The 22,098-nt window shown below is 41.0% G+C and overlaps 1 protein-coding gene across 6 annotated transcripts in view; it reads right to left on the bottom strand.

Moving 5' to 3' along the window:
* LOC1279073 (neural cell adhesion molecule 1) overlaps positions 1–22,098 on the bottom strand; it is a 200,389-nt gene that overhangs the window by 4,196 nt on the left and 174,095 nt on the right. For 5 of the 6 annotated variants that reach the window (XM_061662144.1, XM_061662143.1, XM_061662145.1 and 2 more), the window contains exons 11-18: positions 16,959–17,089; positions 16,317–16,476; positions 15,474–15,767; positions 15,177–15,318; positions 11,547–11,749; positions 11,212–11,411; positions 1,983–2,172; positions 1,736–1,797 (exon numbers count right to left, since the gene is read on the bottom strand). In XM_061662144.1, the coding sequence (XP_061518128.1) occupies positions 1,736–1,797; positions 1,983–2,172; positions 11,212–11,411; positions 11,547–11,749; positions 15,177–15,318; positions 15,474–15,767; positions 16,317–16,476; positions 16,959–17,089 (1,382 nt within the window). The remainder of the gene's footprint in view (positions 1–1,735; positions 1,798–1,982; positions 2,173–11,211; positions 11,412–11,546; positions 11,750–15,176; positions 15,319–15,473; positions 15,768–16,316; positions 16,477–16,958; positions 17,090–22,098) is intronic. The other variant, XM_061662147.1, reaches the window with a different exon arrangement.

Raw genomic sequence — 22,098 nt, 5'->3', positions numbered from 1 at the left:
TCATTCCAGTACTAAATTTAGCACTCATTATACGACACTAATATTTTCAATACAACCATTATTATATATTGATCATGATTTGATTGTGACCGTAAGTGCAATGCGATACAAGTTGACGATAAGATGAAAGTTATAGCGAGAAAACTTTAAAACTCAACATTAAGACAATTGTGATAAGTTTTAGAGGTTGTCTTACCGACCTATTTAAAAGTTAAACTGTATGCTGGCATATGCTGATCATATTGACAACTTTGATCTGTGACAAATCTGTGGCTCGTTTATAGTTGAAACTTACCCAGCAGGCGGTTGATAACCTCGGAATACAGAAAGGAGACCAAACTGATTGTGGTACCACGAGAGATCAAAACAACAAATCCAAACGTAGGGGCATATGGGGGTTACGTGCGGATAGATGAACGCACTTTACAAGTCGATTTCATCAGTACCGGCACTAAGGTCTGCACTGGTCACAGCATGGCTGCTAATTTCTGCATAAGGATGGCGGCTGCTAAGTGATCTTTATATAGATTCAGGAAGCAGTTCACCTCAAAGAGCCTGTCACGACGGGCAAAGCTGAGACTATATAGTAACTTTATAGTTCGCCTCTTTGAGATGGACGCTGTCTATATCAGTCAGTTAAAGCCTTCTTAGCTGCGTTGGAGATTAATCTACAACGTCGAACTTTAAGAGCTATAAGACAATCGCACCGACGTGCGGTGCATTAAGATGTCCAGGATCCGGTGAGATAGCTTTGTTACACGCATGGAACCGGATCTGCTCGTAAAGTCTCTTTAAGCCGTCCACAACTAGCGACTGATTAATACGAAGCCGCAAGCGGTCTCTCAAGTCTATACGCTAAACAAGTGTTGGGTGCGATGGATGATTGAGATATTCTCGACCGAAGGAAGATCAAGGTGTGGGTTTATTCCTAGTATTCGCGAAGAGCAGCGGCCGCTTAGTTTGCGTAAAGCTTGATTTGCCTCTGCCCACAAGGACCGTGAGTAGTGTGAACAGCATTCAAACAAGATTTTTTGTATATATAATTCATGTAACATACCTATAAAAATGAAAAGGTTATTTGGGCCGGTCTCATAGTAAGTCGTCAACTCGCACGACTTAACAATATGCCCGTCATCTGTTTAAGCCCCAAATGGACCGTGCCTCATGCGTAAGACTGACTATCTTGTATGTCAGACTATGGTAATCAATAAGTCACTGAAAGCCAAGCCCATTAGTGGTACAGGCAGGCCTTAACCGTCAACGGTTGTTGTGCCAAAGAAGAAGAGTATTTATTATCTAACTGAAGTTGTAAAGCAGGTCGAATGCTCTGTTCAATATCAATTCATGCTACCATATCACGTTATCAAGATAGAGAATTACATTTGGAAATGTATACTCCTTAACCAAATCCAATAATTGGGTTTTGGTATAAGAAACTACATTTGATTTTTTTAAAATATGGGTGTGACAATTTAATCCTAAATAATAAATATTTTAACCCTTTATTAGCATTACCATTGAAGAACCTGCTACGTAGCATCGCGATCATATCAAACAAGTAAGTTGGATTTTAAAACTACTACCGACACTTACAGGTCGATAAAAAATAAGTACGAATGAACACCATTAACCACACTGGAACGTTAGCCGTAAGGTAAAACTTTGTATAAAGCATCACATTCAGGGGAAAATACAATGTAACTCAGCGCGAAAAGCTTTTCCGCAGCATACTTACAAAGTTCCCGTTTGGCCACTTGGAGGAGTTGAAGCTAACACTTTCTGAATCGTTCGACACTGCTGCAGCGGGTACACGGGGTTGTGGAAGCGATTCCGGAGGAAAAAAATATAAAAGAAAGAGAGAGAAAAAAAAGAGCTGATGAGAAAAACCCATTCCAAAAAGCAAGCCATCAAACAACCATACTATTCCGTTACTACAATCGCTGCAGCTTGATTGAAATAAATTTGTTTTAATCGAGTCTTACCGAACTGGGCGGGTATTACGTCGGGGTCCCGCTCGTCCTCCATCCCGTCCGGTGCGCCCAGCTTTTCGTCCCGCGATCGTCCATCGACGATCAGTCCGCATCCGGTTCCGGTTCCGCCGTAGCCACCGACGCCACCGACGCCACCGCCACTGTTGCCCTGCTGCCAGCGGGGGCTTTGTTTGGCGGATTTCTGGTGTTGGTCCGCCGTTGTTAGACGTGATGAAATATTATGCAATTCAACCAGCGCGCACACACACAAAGGATTGTGTTATCCATGGGACCGGAAAGGAAGAGAAAAAATAGCCGTTGTACAAGAAAAATCGCATTTAAACAGTGCAGCGGTGTAACAACAATTGGACTGAAAGAAGCAAAATTCCCTCCGTTATTCTCGTGAAACAAGACTCAAGGCAGAAAAAAGGGGCAAACAAAAAAGCACTACAGCCAAACGAACGAGTGGAAAAGATTGCAGTCAATTTTCCAACAGATTACCACAGCCAAACAATCAGCTAATTAATCTTATTGAAGAGAAGTTTTCACTGCACAGGTTTAGGAAGCGGGTTGAACCGGGAGAGCAAACACACAGTTGTGCTGTGGGAAAATGAAAAATGGGTAATTAATAGTGCAGGAACCGGATAGAATGGCTTTTTGACTATTTTTAGTGTTTTGCTGGCTAATTAAAAATTTCATCAGGCTATGCATAACGACTAGTTGAGTACTTTCAAGATCAATGAGCTAGAAAACTGTTTAAGTCATTGCACTACAGTAACTTCAAACTAGTTGATTTGTTTAAAAATATTTTGGTCTTTAAGTATTTATTTATGTAAATATATTTAATATTTAAAAAGGATACGTCAACTTGTATTTTTATCATGTATCATTTAATTCAGGATGAATTGATAGAGTTATGTTGTTAGAACTCTACCATTTTGATGTATCATCAGTCGAACTAATGTGCATATTCTCAGCACCTCACACAAAATATCACTTTGATCCAGAATATTTTATTTTTCCGAGGAGCTCTGTTTCAATTTTATTTATTTCTGTTATTTCAATTTTAAGAAAAAGTTAAGGAAAAACCATTCTAATTAAAGTGCATAATTATCATGCTCTAACAGAAGTAATTTTTTAGAAGTGATTACGGCGCAATTACGTGAGTCGCTTCTTCTATCAATCGTTCGATCTTTCCCGCTATCCAAATCGAACCAATACATACAAACCAAAAACTTTCAAATATACGCAGAGTCCAATAAAAACGCAATTACGTGAAACGCAGGTAAAATATTTTATTTACATGGACTGTGGGTAACTATAATACACATTCTTAAACATCCCTAATAAACAGAATTGATTTTGTGGTACCAAGTAAACAGTTGACTATACCGATGCATTTAGTAGAACTACGAAAATTGAGCAGCGTTATCAGGGGTTCTGATAATTTTGGCTCTCTTTTTGAACACTCTCGTACAGGGAGTGATACTTTTGGTGTGCTGCTGATAAAGCTGTAGCTTTTCTTAATATTGTAAGACGCATTTTTGAACTATGAAATCATGGAATTATCTATATGGAAATGGAATTCCTTATGAAATTTGCTATAAAAGCACGGGTACATTCGTATATCTAGTGTAATTTCGATTTTCACTAGCGTATCCAAATACTGAGCCGCTTCACAAAATACGCTATTTTTCCTTTTTTAAATAAAACTTTTAAATGACTTTTTTGTAAATGATAGATTGATATATTGTGTACGTTTGTCAAACATTTCCTCGTCAAAATAAAATAAAAAAACACTTAATTTTAAGATCTGGCACGATCAATTCCTCGATGTCCAAAAAAACAGCTTTATCACTGAAGCGCCAAATGTGTCTATTCCCATGTGATGGAGTCCAAAAAGTGTGCGGTTGAGAAAGCCGATAAAAATAATCTTCAACTAGTATAGACAGTGCTGCGATAATTCAATTCAATTCGTTTCTTTAAAAACCTGTCTTAAACATGTTTTATACTCACTAGCTGCCCTAAACTATACTAGCACATTCTATCGAATGTAAGTAACGTGATCACAAGTGAGAAAAGGATCTTAAATTGGATCTTAAGCGGGGACGGAAAACTGCGAGGAATATGTCAAAATCAAAAGAGTCACACGAAGAATTAAACGAAGACAAAGTATTTGACGCATACGGAGAGATCGGTTGGGCACATTAATAGGGATAAAGCCGAAAAACGTAGCTGCACCTATTTGATTACACAGGAGGGAGGCAACTACTAAGGATTGGGTGTGTTTGCGGTGGATTGCGAAGGAGTAAAGAGCTAGTAATCGCAACGTGGACTCATAGTCGGGCAAGGATGCATAACGCTCACCAACCAATCTACTAACAGCAAATCTGGTTAATGCTCTCTGAACCGGCTCGATACGGTCCATTTGCATCAGTGTAATCAGAGGTCCAGATTACTGTGCAAAACTCCAGTATTCAGTAGCTCGAAAATGGTAAGAAATTTTATCATGATTGTTAATTTTAATTTATTGTTCACGGATGTTCACAGTATATATTCACGGATGTTCAGGTCTATCATATGTGTCAATCGAATTTGAGATCTCATTTAAAACATTTATTAGGCAGGTGAGGTTATTTTTTCTTTCTAAACCATGCCATTCAGAATGTAGTAACAAGATACCAGACATATAATACAATGGCCGGATCATCTATTAAAACGATGCATAACAGTTATATATATAACCTCAAAGCATCGCTACGTTGACAACCTATCCTTAACAGTTTTCTTGCTTGACAAGATTCCATTTATCGCTGAACTGTTGAAATGCTCGAATTGCATTCTGAAATAATTAATAACAAGAAACAGGCCAAGTTTTCACAGCTCAAAGCCTACAACCACTTTGTGACCTTTCCACTTTTCCTTAGAACTATCCCAAAATAAAACACCACCTTTCATCAATTAATGCACCGTACAAGGAGGGTACGTGTAGGCTCAAATCAATTTCACTCTCATTATTTATTCGTTCCTTTTCCCAAAAGCACGAAAAGCAGGGCGAAATAAAAAAGCAACACACACACATTTAAATTGCCATTTTGCGCTCGTTTTAAAGCTCTCGCAAAGTCAAGAAGTTTTGACATCTTGTCTTGCACGGTTTCTGTGTTTCTGCCGCTTTTGTTTCGTCACTTAGCTGACAAGGTGACTGGGGTGCTCGATGTGGGGTCTGCCGCTGCTCATCCCCAGCCAGGCAAGTGGGCAAGGCGGTGAACGAACACAAGACGTACTTTCTATTGTTTAATGAACGAAACATCATTCAATTATAATGGGGCGCAAAGCGTGAATTACCGCCTGCCCACCCACCCCAAAAACAAAGTGGTTTTACGCCGGATGCGGGTGGCAGCGGTTGGGTGAGTGTCAAAGTGAACGCTCCGGGCGGGTGGACACTTTTTATCCAACGCCCTCCTTCCTGGCCACTGACACCACACTGATTATCGCGGCGTACAATAATAGATCCAGCCAGTACATGTCCTTCGAGCGAGTAATAAAATGGAAATAAAACATCGAACTGAAGCGGCCGGCCAGTGTAAGCATTTTTCATTGCTGTGGAAGTTGGAAAGCACTGAAACCTGTTTTTTTTTGTTATACGAGATTTTTCTACTTGCTCTTCCATTTTTGCACATACCCGTCCCCGTTCGTGTATTTTGTGGCAGGGACAGGTTTGCGTGAAACAGCATTGCCCTCCGGGTAGCAGGAAAGTGAAAAACGAAGATTTAATTACGCTCGGAACAAGACGCAGGTAGGCGATTTTTTTTCTTTATTCCCGCACTCGCTTCCACATTCATGCGACACACTGGCAGGGGTGGCAAACAATGGTGGAGGAATTTTGAGCTTTTGTTGCGTGCTCTCTCTCTCTCTCTGTCGCTCTCTCCCACAATTTAACCATAATATAAAAAAAGGCAGTTAGCACCAGCAGTGAATGCCAGCAAGTCCTTCCGGTTTGTTGTTTTCGGCTTACGATTGCTGTTCTTTAAAAACGGGGCGGACGGGTCGGGACAGGAATGGAGGAACAGAAATTTCAGCAAACCATAATCTGGTTGGTGCAAAGCGGTAGAGTCTGTGTAGATAACGGCGGAAAGCAGAAGTAAAAAAAAATACCAGGAAAAAACTAACAGTGCAAAATTTACGACGAAGAAAACAAAACCAAAGAATCACACTGTACTGTAAAAGACAGAGCCCGGGTTCGTGAGAGAGTGATAAGGAAGAGGAAAGGTTTTTTACTAGCTCGCTGTTCCGTTCCGATGGAGCCGCCCGGTGGCTGTGCCGAAAACGGTTGGCGTTTGCTGGCGCTCCTGCTGGTGCTAATGGCTAGCGAAACAATGCCGAAATGGCTAAATTACGACAGCGTACGGCACGACGCGAACGCTTTGACGGCGGATTTTAATTGCATTTAATCTAATTTTCACCCCAACACCTTGCAGCAGCGGAAGGTAGTTGCGGCGATGGTATGGGAGGATTGCTCGTTCCACACTGGATAATGCTGCTGCTGCAACGCGCATCGTTTCGTCAGGATTTTCGTACGCCCGTTTAGCTCGGGGCTTGATTTGCGAAGGGGTAAGAAGGCGTGCACGGTTCCCTCCCGGCGCCAGCAGGTTCGGAGAAAGTTTACCGTCCCCCGCCCGAAACAACACGCTGCTGGGTTTTATGCGGGGTGGCGGCAAGAAACTACTGTTTCCGGATGCAGCTGCCCTAGCTGGCTGGTAAACAGTTGCAGTAACGGGTGCACGCGCGACCCACCCGGAGGTGCATTGTATAGAAAGATGAAAAATGGTTTCTCATCCAATTAAGAGCGAACAACGGTTCTCCAGCGGTTCGTTACAAACTCGTGCACCGTACTCGTCTGACGGTCAGAAAGGAGAAAAGTAAGGAGAAAACATGAAAACACCATCACTAATACTCGATCGTTCGCTATGTTCTTGGTTGCTGGTGGAAACGGGAGTCGGGCAACGGCAGCTTTCTTCTTCTGCAGCTGCCCACATTAAACAGCTAAGCAGTCGGAAAGCAAGCATGTTTCCATTGTGCGGGTTTTATTTTGCTTTTATTTCTGCTCAGCAGTACAACAACAACATTGAGCGGGAGAAAAAAGCAACGCCAAAACACAAAAACTCCCCGGATATGCTATGTGGCACCGGGAATGAATGATCCGCCGATCCGGAAAGGTGCAATAATGGGAAACGATTCGCGCGTTCCTCCCACCGTGCGGGCCAATTGCCATTCAACGTGAGTGCATTATCTCGTGCCGCCGGTGCAGCTAACGAACTGTGGATGCAGCTGTGCTGTGGCAGCAAAACACTTGCCGCTGCCTCACACACACCGTCCCTGTTCCCTAGTGTTGTACGGGAAGGGAGCTTAGGAGTTGTACGGGGCGCCGGTTCGTAGTCATTATTCGCGATGGGCGAATGGGCGCTTTATCGTTCAGATCGTTACATTCGATTGAGCGTTTAGCTGGAAGAATGTAAAGCGAGCTCTTGGAGCAGTTTAAATGTGCTGTATTAATTGGAATGGTGCTTTTTTCTGAAACCAAGTGAATCGGTTTCCTGCACAAAAATAATAGATTGTTTAGTGGCTAGATTATAGGGCATATTTTTGCTCTTTAAATAGTTATGACTTTTCGAAAGTTTTTATGATGGTAAGATAGCAATGTTTTTTTATTTAAATTGCCAGCTTTTCGAATTTTGATACAAGAACCGACATATCAAGAGGAACGGCTTTGCGTAAGTACACAAAAGTTTCGCGTTATATTTCAATAAAGCAGCTTTAAGTTAAACATATAAAAAGCACAACGTAGGGGGTTTGCGCGATCATAATTGGTTTATGAAGAAATGAGAGTTTATGTTTAAGCTCATATCGCTGGGACATTTTGAAAGATTGTTTATTATTTATCACGTTTGCAATTATTTCATTAATAGACTCCGCGCAGCACAGCAACTTTTCCTTGGAGGTATATTAACAGAGAACATTGCCTGCTGTTCAATACTCCAACAACATGAATAATATGCTCCAACGGCTTTACTACGCCCACAACCAGCAAAACAACCTATGGCTCATCCGACCCCATTACTTTTATGAGCAGAGTATTTAACCAAATTCACCAACTCTTTGGTTTTAATGAAACACTAATGTCGTGTAAAGAACGTCTATGCTCCAGTCTGTGATAAATGTATGCAACCTAAATTAAGTGCTAAATTAAGAAAAATAATCAGAATTTTTCTGATCAATGAAAAAATAAAAAATAATAATAAAAGACAAATAAAGTGAAATTAGAAGTCCAGTTTACAGGCAGTCCTCGAGATACACGGTTAATGAAAACGAAAACGACCGCAAAAAACCGCGTATTTCGAATTTCCGCGTATGTCGAATCTCGTGATTTCCAGCTAAAACATCAATAATTTTCGTGTAATTTTGCAATTAGGGGGTGCTTCTTGCCACTTAATTAATTATTTGACATGATTCTGACTAAATTTAACAGTTGTAATTCTTTTGAAATGGTTTTAAACAGTCCACTAAAAGGGAGATTATTTGACATTTTACAATTGATATGTCAAATCATTACAATTTGCTCAAAGAAGTGTCAAATTTAGAACACCGTGTATCTCCAAATCCGCGTATAAGAGGTACCGTGTATCTCGGGGACTACCTGTATATTGATCACCTAATCAACTACTCGGTTAGAAGGAATATGGGGGATACTTTCACATCACTATTTCGCAATTTGAAAGGTAACATTCTCATGGAGATTCCAAAGCTTCTACTCAAAAGTATAAAAGCTTCAAGTATATTAAAGTAATGCAATGAGTCAACAATCATTAAGTATCGTGCGCCTGTATATATTCTTAGGATATTTTTTCTGTGGCTTTCGGTCAAATAAGTCAGATTAAAAAAAACATTATCATGTAAGGTCTACCGTTTATCGAAACATATCTGTGTAATTTTGTTTTCCTCACTCTTAAAGAGTGAGTGTTAGTTTTTAGTTGAAACATTTTTCATCACAATCATGGCTGCTTTACCTTCTAGCCGAGATGACCAAAAAAATTAAACAAATTCGTTCAGAAGCGTGCGCAATCAAAGAACGCCACACCGAAAAACCTAGTGACTGCCTAGGCAGCTAACCGGTCTAAAATCAAACCGGCGGCGTCTTATCGAGAATTTCTGGACCATCATGATGCAAAAGCTCTTCTTCTTCTTTGGCTCAACAACAACCGATGTCGGTTAAGGCCTTTTTGTACCTGCTTGTGTGTTGGCTTTGTGTGACTTATGGATTACCCCCCATAGCAGGATGGTCAGTTCTCCTACGTATGACGGGGCTTGGCTGTACATTTGGGACTTGAACCCATGACGGGCATGTTGTTAAGTTGTACGAGTTGACGACTGTAACATGAGACCGGGTAAAAGCTCTACTCCTACAATTTTGTCACTAAATCTGGGTGATGATAAAAATCGAAGATAGAATTTTAAAACATGCCTACACGCATGTCTTTGTCTGTCATGGCAAAAATTCTCGATAACAGACGGAAGGTTGTGTGCTAGGTTTTAGATTATAATCAAGGAAAGGGGGGAAGGGATTATGAACAGTTGTTATCTGTATTAGTTTTATTTCTGTAGCCAGTTGGAATAAAAGTAATTCGTTTTAAATGAAAACGTTAGTAATATATGTTAAAATAAATTTCCAAAAAACAGTACGACCAAAAATCCAAAACCAAATCTGATTGTCCTTGTGTCTTGGTTCGTTATTATATATTATTTGATCTATTGCACCATGATTGAGAGGGTGTCTGATTGAACAGCAATCGTCGAGCAAAATCATCAGCAGGTTTACGTTATCATCGATATTAAAAACCATTTCATATGGAATGAAAATGTTTGAGGCTTATTGAAACAAAGGCAAACAGCGAACAGCAAATCAATGAATTTCTCTCGCTTCTTAAGCATATCAAGCAAAGTCGATCAAATATACATTTCGGGCGTCAGTGCATGGTTTCAATCAGTATCAGTCCAGGCGGGTTGATTGAAAGATACGTCACCAACGCGATATCTAACGCATACGATCGAACCGTTTGCGTATTTAGTGCTGTTGTTGTGATGTCTTTCCCATTGTTGCCCTCTTGCGCATAGAACAAGAAAGGAAAAGAGAAATCATTTCATGTTGCTACCCTTAATGCGACGTCGATGACGAAAGAGGATTTCTTGAGCGAGTATGTGTGTCAAGATAAAGGAACAAACAACGTAAAACAGCCTTTACCCTTTTGAAGCAGTTACACTACATGGCCCCGACAGTACGGCCAGAAGCCAGGTAGCAACACAATCACTCAGCGCTGTCCTTTGTTTGTATCGGGTTTCATGTTATTCCGACTTCTTTCATACACCTTCTAGCACACGGGAGCGGTTGGAAGATGTGAAAAACAAGATAGGAAATGACACAATCACACGAATTTAGCGCCTTGTGCCGAGGCGGTGACGGGAGTTCTTGGCCCGGCAGACAAAGCGGGCGGGAAAGATGAGCGACAAACCAGCAGTTCCAGTTTCCGCTTCGTTCCAGAAGCAGAGAAGGCAAAAAAATGTATCGCAAAATCACTGTTTGATGTTTTACATACGATCCCATTGTACGTGAGCGTTGTGCAGCGTAACGGAAAACGAGCAAATATGTGTTATTTTTTCCCTCTAGAGCTGGGATGGATTGATATGTTCCGGGGAGGAGAAAGGCATCTAATTGAAGTGTGAGGTTTGATCGGGTAAATCCTTGTTACTTGAGTTTCTTTAGATTTTGTTAAATATTCTGTCAAAAGTACCAAACAATGAAACTAAGCAAATGTTTGGTTGAGACCCCGTCTATTATTTTAATGCAAAAATATATTTTCTTAAGCTTTTAAGACAAACTTCAATTGAAAAACAAACAAACAAACTGTTCTTCTAACTATTCAATCCTGTTTGCAACGCATGATAACGTTGAAGTAAAGCAAAATAGGTGTAAAAATGGGTTTCGATCTTCTCATTCCTACTGGGCGAGACATTTCCTCGCATACCTTCTTTCAGCTGAATTCATTTGCTTGGCTGTGGTGCTGGTTGTATCTGTGTATGAATCAATCGGATGCCAAAATTTCCCACCAGCAACAAAAAAAAAAAGATCCCTGGGTCCCTCGAAGGGTAATGTATATAGCCTTACCCGTGAAATGTTACTCGCACTTACCTTGGCTAGCGTATCCTGTTTGTTGTTACCTTGCTTTGAATTACTAACTAAGTCATTACTAACGTTCGTGATGGTGGTGCTGGTGGCAGTCGCTTTGATGTAGTACACTCGCACGAAGATAACGAAACATAGCACCAGCAGCGTCAGCAACACGCCGAAAAGGATCGGCGAGATACTATCAAGCGAGTTGCTCGTTAGCACTGTGCCGCCCGAACGCGTGAAAAGTTGTGGAGAGAAGGGAGAGAAAAAAAGGAAGATAAGTATGAACCACATGACAACCAGCAGGTGAGAAAAGCTCGCTCCTGCAGCGGTAAAAGGGGTAATGGGGCGTATACCTCCTGCACGGTTTTCGACAGCACTCTCGAGATAGAAGTCCTTCACCACGATGCCTTGGCTGCGGCCCTTCTGATTGACGGCGTAAATGATGGCTTTCAGTGGGTTGTCGTCGCCGATGTCGTCATACGCACCGCCGTAATGAATCAGGTTCTCCAGCGACTCCACCAGAAAGTACGGTTCGTCCGGGTTGGTAACGTTGTACCTGCAGTAAATGGAATTGGAGGAACAAGATGGAGGAAAACGTGAAACACGTGCGACGCAGAGAGAGAGAGAGAGAGAGAGGGTTGGTGAAAGGGTAACACCGGAAAGGACCAGACAGCAAGCCACCACCCACCGGATGTATCGGTTGACAGGTGGGTTTCGCGCCAGGGTTTAATGATACTTGGACGATTATCGAGTGCCATCGACTGCGGAGTGCGCACGGTTGTCAGCTAACACCTTCGGTGTGCGGGGTAGGCGCGGCGCCGTGTAACGCCTGTTTGTCAGCGGTCGCGATTGTGCATTGTGCAGTTCATTGTGCGGCGGATGTTTATCGCAGTCACGATTTCGACATTATCTCGCATAATGTCGGTTTAGTAAATAACAGAGGAGGTGTGCAGTTGTGTCAATTTGTTTCGTATTGTTAGTCGCGGGTGTGTTGGTTTGCCAGCTGTCGCGGGTGGATTCGTTATACTGTTGTATTTTATGGTACACTTAAAATGGTAAACAATAAAAATGGGCTACTTTAAGTCGAAAGGCAGATAAAAATAAATGTTAACGTTGTTCTGCAAAGGGTGCTTTTCAACTTTTTACTGGGTACTGTAATTTGTTTTTGAAAACTGATTATCTATTGCTTTTCAAACCTACTGCATGATCGTTATGTTTGAACCTTTTTTGAAGTCCTTGTTAGTATGGTAATATTTTTGATTTATCTATAAATTAGTAAAATATTTGGGCATCTGTTCGCCAGTAGAGCTTATGATGAAGCTATTGTAATAGAGTTTTAATCTGTCTACCAAGGTAAACAGTTCATGGCAAAGTTGTTCAAATTTTATAGCAAAAAACATATTTACACATGTAAATAACAAACAATAAAACTTTCACAAACGATTCCAAACATCCAAACACCTTTCAGGGCTAATTATGGATTTTGTGCACAAAACTTAGTGTAACTATACATTTCTTTCTCATGAACGTGGCATGGAGTAGTTTTTTTCCGTAATTAATCACTTAAAAACTACTATAATTATGAAATTAGCCTCTTAGCTTTTGTTCTCTTGAGCTGCACATGATTTGTCCTAATTTTGGGCACTGATCTTGTTGAATTCGATAATTGCACTTTAATTCTATCTTTTTTTTATAAACGTCAACTTCTTAAAGCACAAAATTATGAACACACATTATAAAATAGACTGAAAATGCATTCAGACCAATGCATGCACAACAACTATAACCTCAATGTATGCTACGATGAAACTATTGAAGCTTTTTCATCCAGCTGTCAAAACTTTCCCACGCTTATTGATCAAATGTTCTGGACGACTCGACCTCTGTATTATATAGACTTTGGCTAATTACAATGAAATCTCTCTGAACTAAATCTCCAAGAGACCTAAAGCAAAGAGAAAATTAATCAACTTGTTGCTACGGAGTATCCAAAGTAAATCATGGAAACCATGAACAAAAATTGCTTCAAAAGAAAGCCGACAACCAAATGGCATATGAAGCTTAGGTTACACGGTCCATGAGATCATCCAACCATGACATTTTTGTGAATTTTTCAAAAACTTGACGTATCTCTTTTTAAGCAATTATTACCATCGTTGCACTTACTGTTAAATATCTTCAAACATAGGCTTTCAAATGAAACTTTGAATTTTTAATTCCTTTGATATAAAAATTACCTTTGGTTGATTATTTTAATGCTATTGAACAAATGGTCTTCGTGGAAGAAAGCTTTAGAATGCGACTGTAAGGGATACAGGGGTTTTCGAATCACTTCCGAATATAAACATTGTTATTCACCGCGTGCAACATGTTGTTCCACATCAATTTGATATTTCATTTCCATCATAATAATGTTTCATTTCGGCAGCATGATTTTCAGCACGAATCAAGCTGGATTGAGTTTGACAGTTCTTTGTGATGTGTTGAAAATCATAAAACTTATCCTTTACTTCATTTTCAACCAAATACACCATTTGATAGCTGTTGAAAAAGATCTTGGAGGTGGTGAATAATCATGTGCACTTTCGAAAGGGTTTCTCTAGCCTGCTCAACATCGTAAGCCAACAATTCAATCTCGTAAACTACATTTCAACAATAACAATGGAAAGTCGAATGATCTGTAATTAGTTGCTTTATGTCCGTTCGACAAACATCTAACATTTTAAAATTTACGAATTGGAAATGAAACTTACAATGTTGAGTTGGCTGGATCCTTGCAAACTTAGACACAACAATTAGACAAAAAGTGAACCTTTTCACCTTTTCTCGAAAATTTTGTGCAATGCAGTGCCACTATAGGTACAAAAAAAAGACATTTTTCTATAGTGATAATAACCACCATTATTATTACAAAATATCAGTAAAAACAGTCCATTGTTAATTTTCCTGTAATGCTTTTGATCCTTCATATTGATTTCTAGGAATCAACCAATCAATTTCATGTTGATATTGTACCAAACAAGTGTTTGATTCATATATCGTGGTTGCAGTCTTTTTAAAATGCTGCTTTTTTTCTCAATAATAAAAATTACAAATTTCCAACTATAGCATTACTCTGAAATCCAATATTATGGGAGCAAGCTTCAGAACTCTGTTCCATTCCTGGTAGCTTTTTTTCCATAGTACTATGTACAATAACAACGACCAACAATGGTTTACCTTCCCGATAAAAGCTTTGGTTTACAAGTGAAAAAAAGGATGCACGTTCATTTGTAATACTTCACCACTCATTGCCATTACCATCCCATAGCTTTGTGCCGTGTAGTTTGTTCCTAGGAACAATCTTTACCCGTTACGGGCGGTATGTTTGCTCTACACAGGGGAGTGCTTTTGAAGAGCTTGTTTGGTGTTGCAGCATCTTGTGGGTTTCACGGTTTTTCATCCCACTGCACCGGTATTTGCAATTTCTCACCCCTTATCACATTGTGCATGGGGGTAATGGTGTAGGGTTTCCTTTTTCCCTTTGAACATTTGTCGGTGGCACGTCAGTTCCGCGCAGCAAAGAGAGACAAACAGCATGAGGTTTGCGATGGAAAACCGGACGAAGGCGAGGGAGGGAGATGATAATGATGGAGTGTTTCCTATTGTTGGCAGCAGGCAAGCAATGCAACACGATGCAGCTGAAACGTTACACCGAAGGTGGAAGTGATTTGTGTTTGCCCACAGTGAACATTCAGATCGGAAGTGACTGTTTCGTACCGAAGCCGCGACACCCTTGCCAGGACTGCAGGGATTGATTGTCAACACATGCATCTACATATATTCAGTTCGAGTAGGTCGAATTGCACTTCAAAACATCTACTCACAGCCACTCCTCGGCAGACAATTCGATTGCACAGGATATTCTCAAGTTGCGTCTCGACAATGTGCAGGCACTTCCGGTAGGACAAAGGTGTGTAGGTACATGTACCATTCGTACTTACCGCACACGGCCCGTCCGGCTGGAAATCACTTCGAGAATGAAAATTTGCGGTAATCCTCCATCGTACCCGGGCAGACACTGCACCTCGACCGAGTGCTGCGTTTGATTGTTTATCGAGCAGTTTTTCACCGCCGATGGCAGCCCTGTGTGTAGCGTTGTAAAAGGTTGAGACGATAAACAATCACGAGCATGTAAGAATAGAGTCAACATTAGTGAAAATTTCGCTTTTTCCTGTTACGGGTGTGAAGTGTATTGATGTGGCGAGTAGAGACTACAAATGGTGAAGGTCCGAACTAACCTGCGAGTACGACTTGAAAGAAACAGGGCCAATCCTGGGTGCCGACCTCATTCTGACCCCAGCACGTGAGCGTCCCGTAGTCCTGATCGCTGACCGGTATGTAGTTAAGCAGACTGATGGAACCATTCTTAACGTAGCGCTCCTTGCCTATCTTGAGCGTTTCGCCCGAATTGTTGAACTTCCAGTTGAACTGCCGTGGGGGCGGATCGGCATGTACCTCGCACGGTATTTGCAGCGATTCGCTACGGAATGCACCGACAATGATGATCCGATCGGTCGCACATACCGGTGCATCTGTGAAGCAATAGGAACCGAAGCGTTAATCAAACGTGATGAAGGTTTTGAACCAGAGAGTGTTGTTTGATTTGTTCCGTTTAATAGGAAGAGCATTATTTTATTATTTTGATCGATACTAAAGTGGAAGTAGATAAAGAAAATAATTATTTTTTCGTAACGTTGTTCATGGATGGCTCTTGAAGCACAACCGAAACACCATTATCAAATCGCTAAGTGGTAGTTTTTTTTGGCAACACGTAAGAAACGCTTTTAACACTTCAAATAGTAATAAGAAATGGACCCTGAATAAAACTATTTAATTTTTTTTATGATATTCTAACGTTTGATTGAAAAAAAGTAAAAAATAAAAGTGTCTTATTTTATTATTTTCCGGCTTATTGTTAATCTAAAATCGCGAACATTGATTCGCCATGATACGAGACGTTGATTTTATATAATACGTTCAAGATACTTATAGCAGCTTGTGAGCAAAACTATAACCTTTTAACACATATGTACCACAATGCTGGCCAGTCATGCTTTGTTATCCGGCATTCGCATACTTACACTTGACTCGCAGCGCAAGCTGATTGCTAACCGTTTCACCTTCGGCATTGATTGCACTGCACGAGTAATTTCCGGATGAGTTGCGGGTAACCTTCTGCAGCACCAGGCTCTGATTGGACCGTATCACCCGAGCGGTGGCATTGTGAGTAATCATAACACCCTGCAAAAGAAAGCACATTGGAATGTAAAGGTGAACCGCACCCAAGGTAGTGGGAGCGGGGGGGGGGGGGCATTTTTTAAAGAAGAAAGGGTGTGTTGGGTATGCATATTAAATATCCCGCCCGCTCTTTGCTGATTGATAGTATGCGGGGTGCGATATTTGTCCGAAAGGTATGCGGTTTCCTGTACGATTGTACATCAGACCGGAATCGTGGCCGGTGTGGAGTGAATTGAAACATCTTTTACGACCGTACTACATCCCCCGGGGTTGGGAAGATATGGTTGCGATCAGTATGGAATTGGCACAACAATACCGCACCGCAAGCAATCCTTCGAAGAGGGTCTTCTCTCGGGGAATGATTGGAAGTGTGAAAAAAGAAAACCTACTCCAAACTCCCATCTGGGTGGAGACGCCGTTTTCCAAACGATGGTGGTGGTGGGTTGGGAAAAGGGAAAAGGGAATTGACCATAAATAACACTTACGTCGTGTAGCCAGTGTAATTTTCTCCACGGAGGATTCGCTTGGACGTGACACTCGAAGTAAACATCGTCCCCTTCCTTGATGTCATCCGCCGATAGCGTTGAACCGAGCCGCAGCGACACAATCGGTGGATCTGAACTCGCAAGATTAGGAAGATTGAATGCATCGATGGGTTTCGGTGTGCGAGAGAGAGAGAGTGATAGAGAGAAAAGAAAAGAGAGAAAGTTCACATTCCGGTTAGCGCCTGATGGTGCTGGTAGCAGGGTGGTTGTGGTTTTTCCTGACCATCAAACGATACGGGGAGGAATCCCGAGCGGGCGACAAGCTGGTACAAATGAAAAATAAAAATCCGGAAACGGACGACCATTCTTCGCTTACAAACGGTCAAACGGTGTTTTGGGCGATCGTGCATGTGCATGTGTGCGGCGTGGTTTTCTTTCTTCTGGAAGCGGTTCCCGATGTCACATTCCCTATTGGCCTCAATTTTGCAACGCTCCTCGGATCTCGGATCACTTTGCTTAACAATAGCGTGACGCAAAAGAGATAAATCATTCGGGCTAATCTTTCCCCTATTCTTTTTTCACGTTCCACAGTCGTCCGGAGCCGGCAAATCGATAAACCAGAATTTCATTGGTTTTGTGTTGCCCCACTGCTGGAACTTGCGAAGGGGGATCTGCTGAAACTGCCACAGGGAAGGCACATACGAGACACGGGTACGTGCCGGATCGGTGAAAGTTCTTGAGACAGTTTTGCCGGGTCGGATGACCCTATCTCTCCTTCTCTCTCGGCATTTGCCGGGTGTTGTTCTCGCATCTTGCCGCCCCGCTTCGCAAGCCTTGATCCCGCGTATCAGGTTATCTGGGTGGGTAGTATTGATGGCACGGACCGTCGCGCGAAGAGCAGTCGAATATAATGCTATTAACTCGTTAGAGCCGTTTGCTTTCAGTAAGGCGAAAAATTTGTAACTCCATTGTAATCAAGATATTAAGTAGATTAAGGATCTATTTTTCTTTCGAGAAACTGGCCCCGGGGCCGATTCTTGGAGCTGTCAGGGTTTATTGGGATACCGTTTTTTTCCCCGGAATTGTTTTTCCTCCTCAAATAAACAACCAAAATCAAACTTTAAAGGAGGATTTACTCGACGTGACAATAAATTCCGAGATAGGAAGAGAGTTTTGCTTACTTTATCATCCAGTGCTCGAAACTCCAATGCTTGGATTCTTAAGGCATTTTTGATTGTAAAGAAAGATTCTATCGAAAGTATTTTAATTGGAAATTATATAGGATTTTTTTATTTTCTAACTAGCATCATATCGATACAGAGTAAACGAATATCCATATAGGGATTGAATAAAATTGAGTTAATTGAATAAAAAATAATAAAAAAATTAAATAAAATCTTGCTTAAATTAAAAAATTATTTAATAAAATCCATATCAGAGCTTCTTAAATTTTAAGATCATTCAAATGAATGGTATGCATCAACGCAAGACTAAATGATTCTTGAAAGTTTCTGTAATCGTAGTATCTTTACCCATATATTTTTTATCATTTTATCATTTTTATTAAAATCACCTGATGTTTAAAGTTTACTTGATGTATTACACTGCTTAAACTTTTGTTGATGTTTCACTGAGCGGCCGCGTGGGCCTCGGCCTAAATGGAGGCTCTGAGCTAAACCTCCACATGTTAGTTCGCTTTTATAAGCGATTGGTTTGTTTTTTTTTTTTATTAATGCACATATAAACGGAAAACTTAATCTTTCTCAAAGTAGTACTTTCTTACAAGAAAGCGTGTGGAATATTTTGAATGTGAATGTGGAACTTCTCATGACAATAAAGCATGAAGAAGCTCCTGATACGTTTAAATTATTTTTTTTAAGAACTTCGTCGATGGTCTCGACGGCAAGGACGGCAATTTTACACAATTATAGGATAATGATGGATTTCAGACAAATTTTTATGTATCTGCCAAACAGGAAATCACACAAACTTCGTGCAGTGGCTTTTTTTTTCACACTTGACTTTCACCACTCACACAAGTTAATTGCAAAATCTTCTTTACAAATACAAAATTACAAATGAGTAAAATTTGTTTTTTTTTTGTTACGCTTTCCAAATATGCCTTTTGGGCGTACTAGACCAATTGTAAGGTTGTTACAGTGGTCAAATTTATCAAGGTTAGTGCAACTTATTCAAGGTATAGCAACCAACGACACGTTGACAACAACATTAACAACGTGTTAATAACGACAGTTTATCATTTCATTGTTTGATTAATTTTCATGTAAAAGACTTTTAGCTTAGAAAAACGACGAAATGCGTGTTCCAAATGACCCCCGAGATGGATAAATCCGCCACTGGAAGCGTTTCGTTTAATTTTATTTAATTTTTCAACGATTTCTCTAAAAACAACGAACTTAGGCGCTAAGTTGTTGCTAATACATTAAGAATCGTTTCATCATTGAACCATGTGATAAACCTTGAAATAACAACTGTGATTGATGAAACCCTAATAGTTTGAATCGTTCATAATGTATTTTCAGGGTTTGTTGAACGTATAAAATGGAATGAAATTTCTTAGTTGTCCAGCAGCCTATGAGGTCCTTTTGACATTTGCCAACAGTTCTATTTAATTTATATTCCATGAATAGTTGAATAATGCGTTTTCCCGAATAAAAAAAGTTAAATAGACTTGATTAATATTTTCCATTTCAATCATTCCGTAGTATAATGTTGTGCTTTATATATTTTTGTCAAACGCAAGCAATAAATGCCTAGAAACTTACCGGAAGATACAGAAATCATGCTCTCTTTAGCTCTATTTTTACCCTCAAATTTCATCCATCTTATACCACCAACCAACCTATCATCCTTTTATTTCGGCAAAGTGTTAACAACCTGCTGCTTTCTTGCTTACAAGTGCGCACACACTGGATTGCCAACGAAAAATATATCCCAAAGGCTTTCAGCGGAGGGCGATGGGGCGAAGCAACGGTTAGTGGTTAGTAATGCACTTTCCCGTTAACGTAGTTTGGCGATTTCCGTCCTTCGCTAGAGTTTCTCGCTTCTCTGCATTTTTGTCTACCTCCACCACCGCGCCATTAAAGTCGATCGATGGCGAAAATCGTCCTTTCGATCTTCTCTCCTCTGTGTGTGTGTGTGTGTGTGTGTGTGTGTGTGTGTGTGTGTGAGAAATTTGGCTGTACGCGTATGGTGTAGGGGTTATCGATTCCCATCCAGCAGGGGGAAACATGGCACTAACGTTACTACCAGCGCTAGAAACAGGGATGATAAAAAATTCAGCACTCTGCACTAATATCATAAATAAAATCTTGCATTTGGGTTAATCGATTGGATTTGGTGCTAACCTTGTCGGGAGAGCGCAAGATGTGCACGAGATTGCCGAGCGCTTAAGCACTGGAGGCTGGTTGCAGTTGGTTCCGACCGTGTGCGGTATCTTAACTTCGAAGGTAACACTTTTAAAAGAACTTTGGGCAGAGTACAGAAGATCAAATGAAGGGGGAAAAACCTCCATTGGAAACTTGTGCTATGTCTATGTCTTTCGTGCCAAGCAAGCGTACGGCATTTGTTTCCTGAACCAGCTGGTCCATCTTTGGGCTTCCATCGTGTAATGGTGCAACTTGAGGATGGAACGAATGGACCGGAAAATCGAATATTTAAAGTGCATCAGTGCAGTGCCACGTAGCGTGTAGCATGTGTGTGGAATGTTGCTTTCGGGATTGCTTCCCGGCCAGTTCTTGTTTTTTTTTTTTGTTTTGCTTTAAGCACTGAACGACACGGGTGACGATGGGACGGAAGATTAACGAACCATTTCGATTGTGAGCCGGTCGCACGGAAAGTAGATTTAAAATTTTCACACTGAATTTGTACTATCGTTTGTGGATGAATGTGGTGAAATAATAGAGATTTTTTATATGAATTGAAAGCTTTTTCGTGTAAAATTAAAAAAGGCTAATTTTCTCAGTGAACTGAGTATAAAATAAGTGTTTTTTGTTGTTTTTAAACCAATAAAAATAAAGCTCAAAAACTTCCAACCCAAGGGTTAAAAATTCATCGGCGGCTTTTTTTAGAGCCGTTACGTTTAAAATTAACATTTTTGGTTTTTCCACTCAGCTAGGTTAGTTTAAATTTCTAATTACTAATTAGACAGATAAAACATAGTTTTCTCATTCGCTAGATGAAATTCATTCATTACCTCCATTGCGTGGCCACGCCTTGCGCCGCGGACGCGAAAGTTTTGACCCGGAATCGTACATTCGGTCGACAGTAATTGTTGGTAAAGTGTCCGCGTAAATGCAAACTGGTGACTCAGATGGTGAAGCTTAATCGAAAAAGCTTGCACAAAATTTTAGCAGAAAAGTTTTTAATTATAGCGGAGCGCGCGCACGACTACATTCGCGAGTGCCGCATGTAGCAACCCTCATCCGGGTGGCGTACAGTGTTTGCCGTGCCAGCCACTCGCCCGATCGGGACAACTTTGAAGGAATGCTTGTAATGGTGGTTCAAATAAATTAGTTACACTAAGGCAATAAGAATTCCGGTTGCGAGACGGTGCGCTTCGGGCGGCCTACTGGCCGTTGGTTGGTTGGCTGCTCCCGCCAGGGATGTTTGTGGAGCCGTTTTATCCTTTTTTTTTGAACTTCTCAAATCTTGGTCGTACCATCATAAGATTCCGCACAGCTTGCGAGCTGCACGGTGCGAGCTGTGTACCACGATAAAGTTTTATCAAACATACCGAATCAAAAACCGCAATTAACTCGACAATAAAAAGCTGAATTGTATTTCTGTCTTCCGGTGGCAAGGGATCGACATTGTGCGGTTGTGTCGTTCGTGGACGGGTAAAGGGGCGCGATGCGTTTAGAAGCGGCATTTTCTCACTCTACATTGGAAAATGATTCACAAACGAACGTGTGTTCCGGATTGCATGCTCGACCCAAGCAAGATTCTACCATTTCCCGTCGGTTGAAGGAATCCTACGGAGCGAGTGGTGGAGCACAGGCGGTTTCTTCCTTGCCGATTGTGCCGTCATTGCAACTAACCGAGAAGTTGTACCCCTCAGCACGATCGACCAACCGACCGACCGACCGACCACGAAACGAACGCAAACGCCTTCCGAACG

This window comes from Anopheles gambiae, chromosome 3 (assembly GCF_943734735.2).
Source record: "Anopheles gambiae chromosome 3, idAnoGambNW_F1_1, whole genome shotgun sequence".
NCBI lineage: Eukaryota > Metazoa > Arthropoda > Insecta > Diptera > Culicidae > Anopheles > Anopheles gambiae.
Note: the sequence above shows the minus strand (reverse complement) of the source record. Positions and strands in the feature narration are given on the sequence as shown.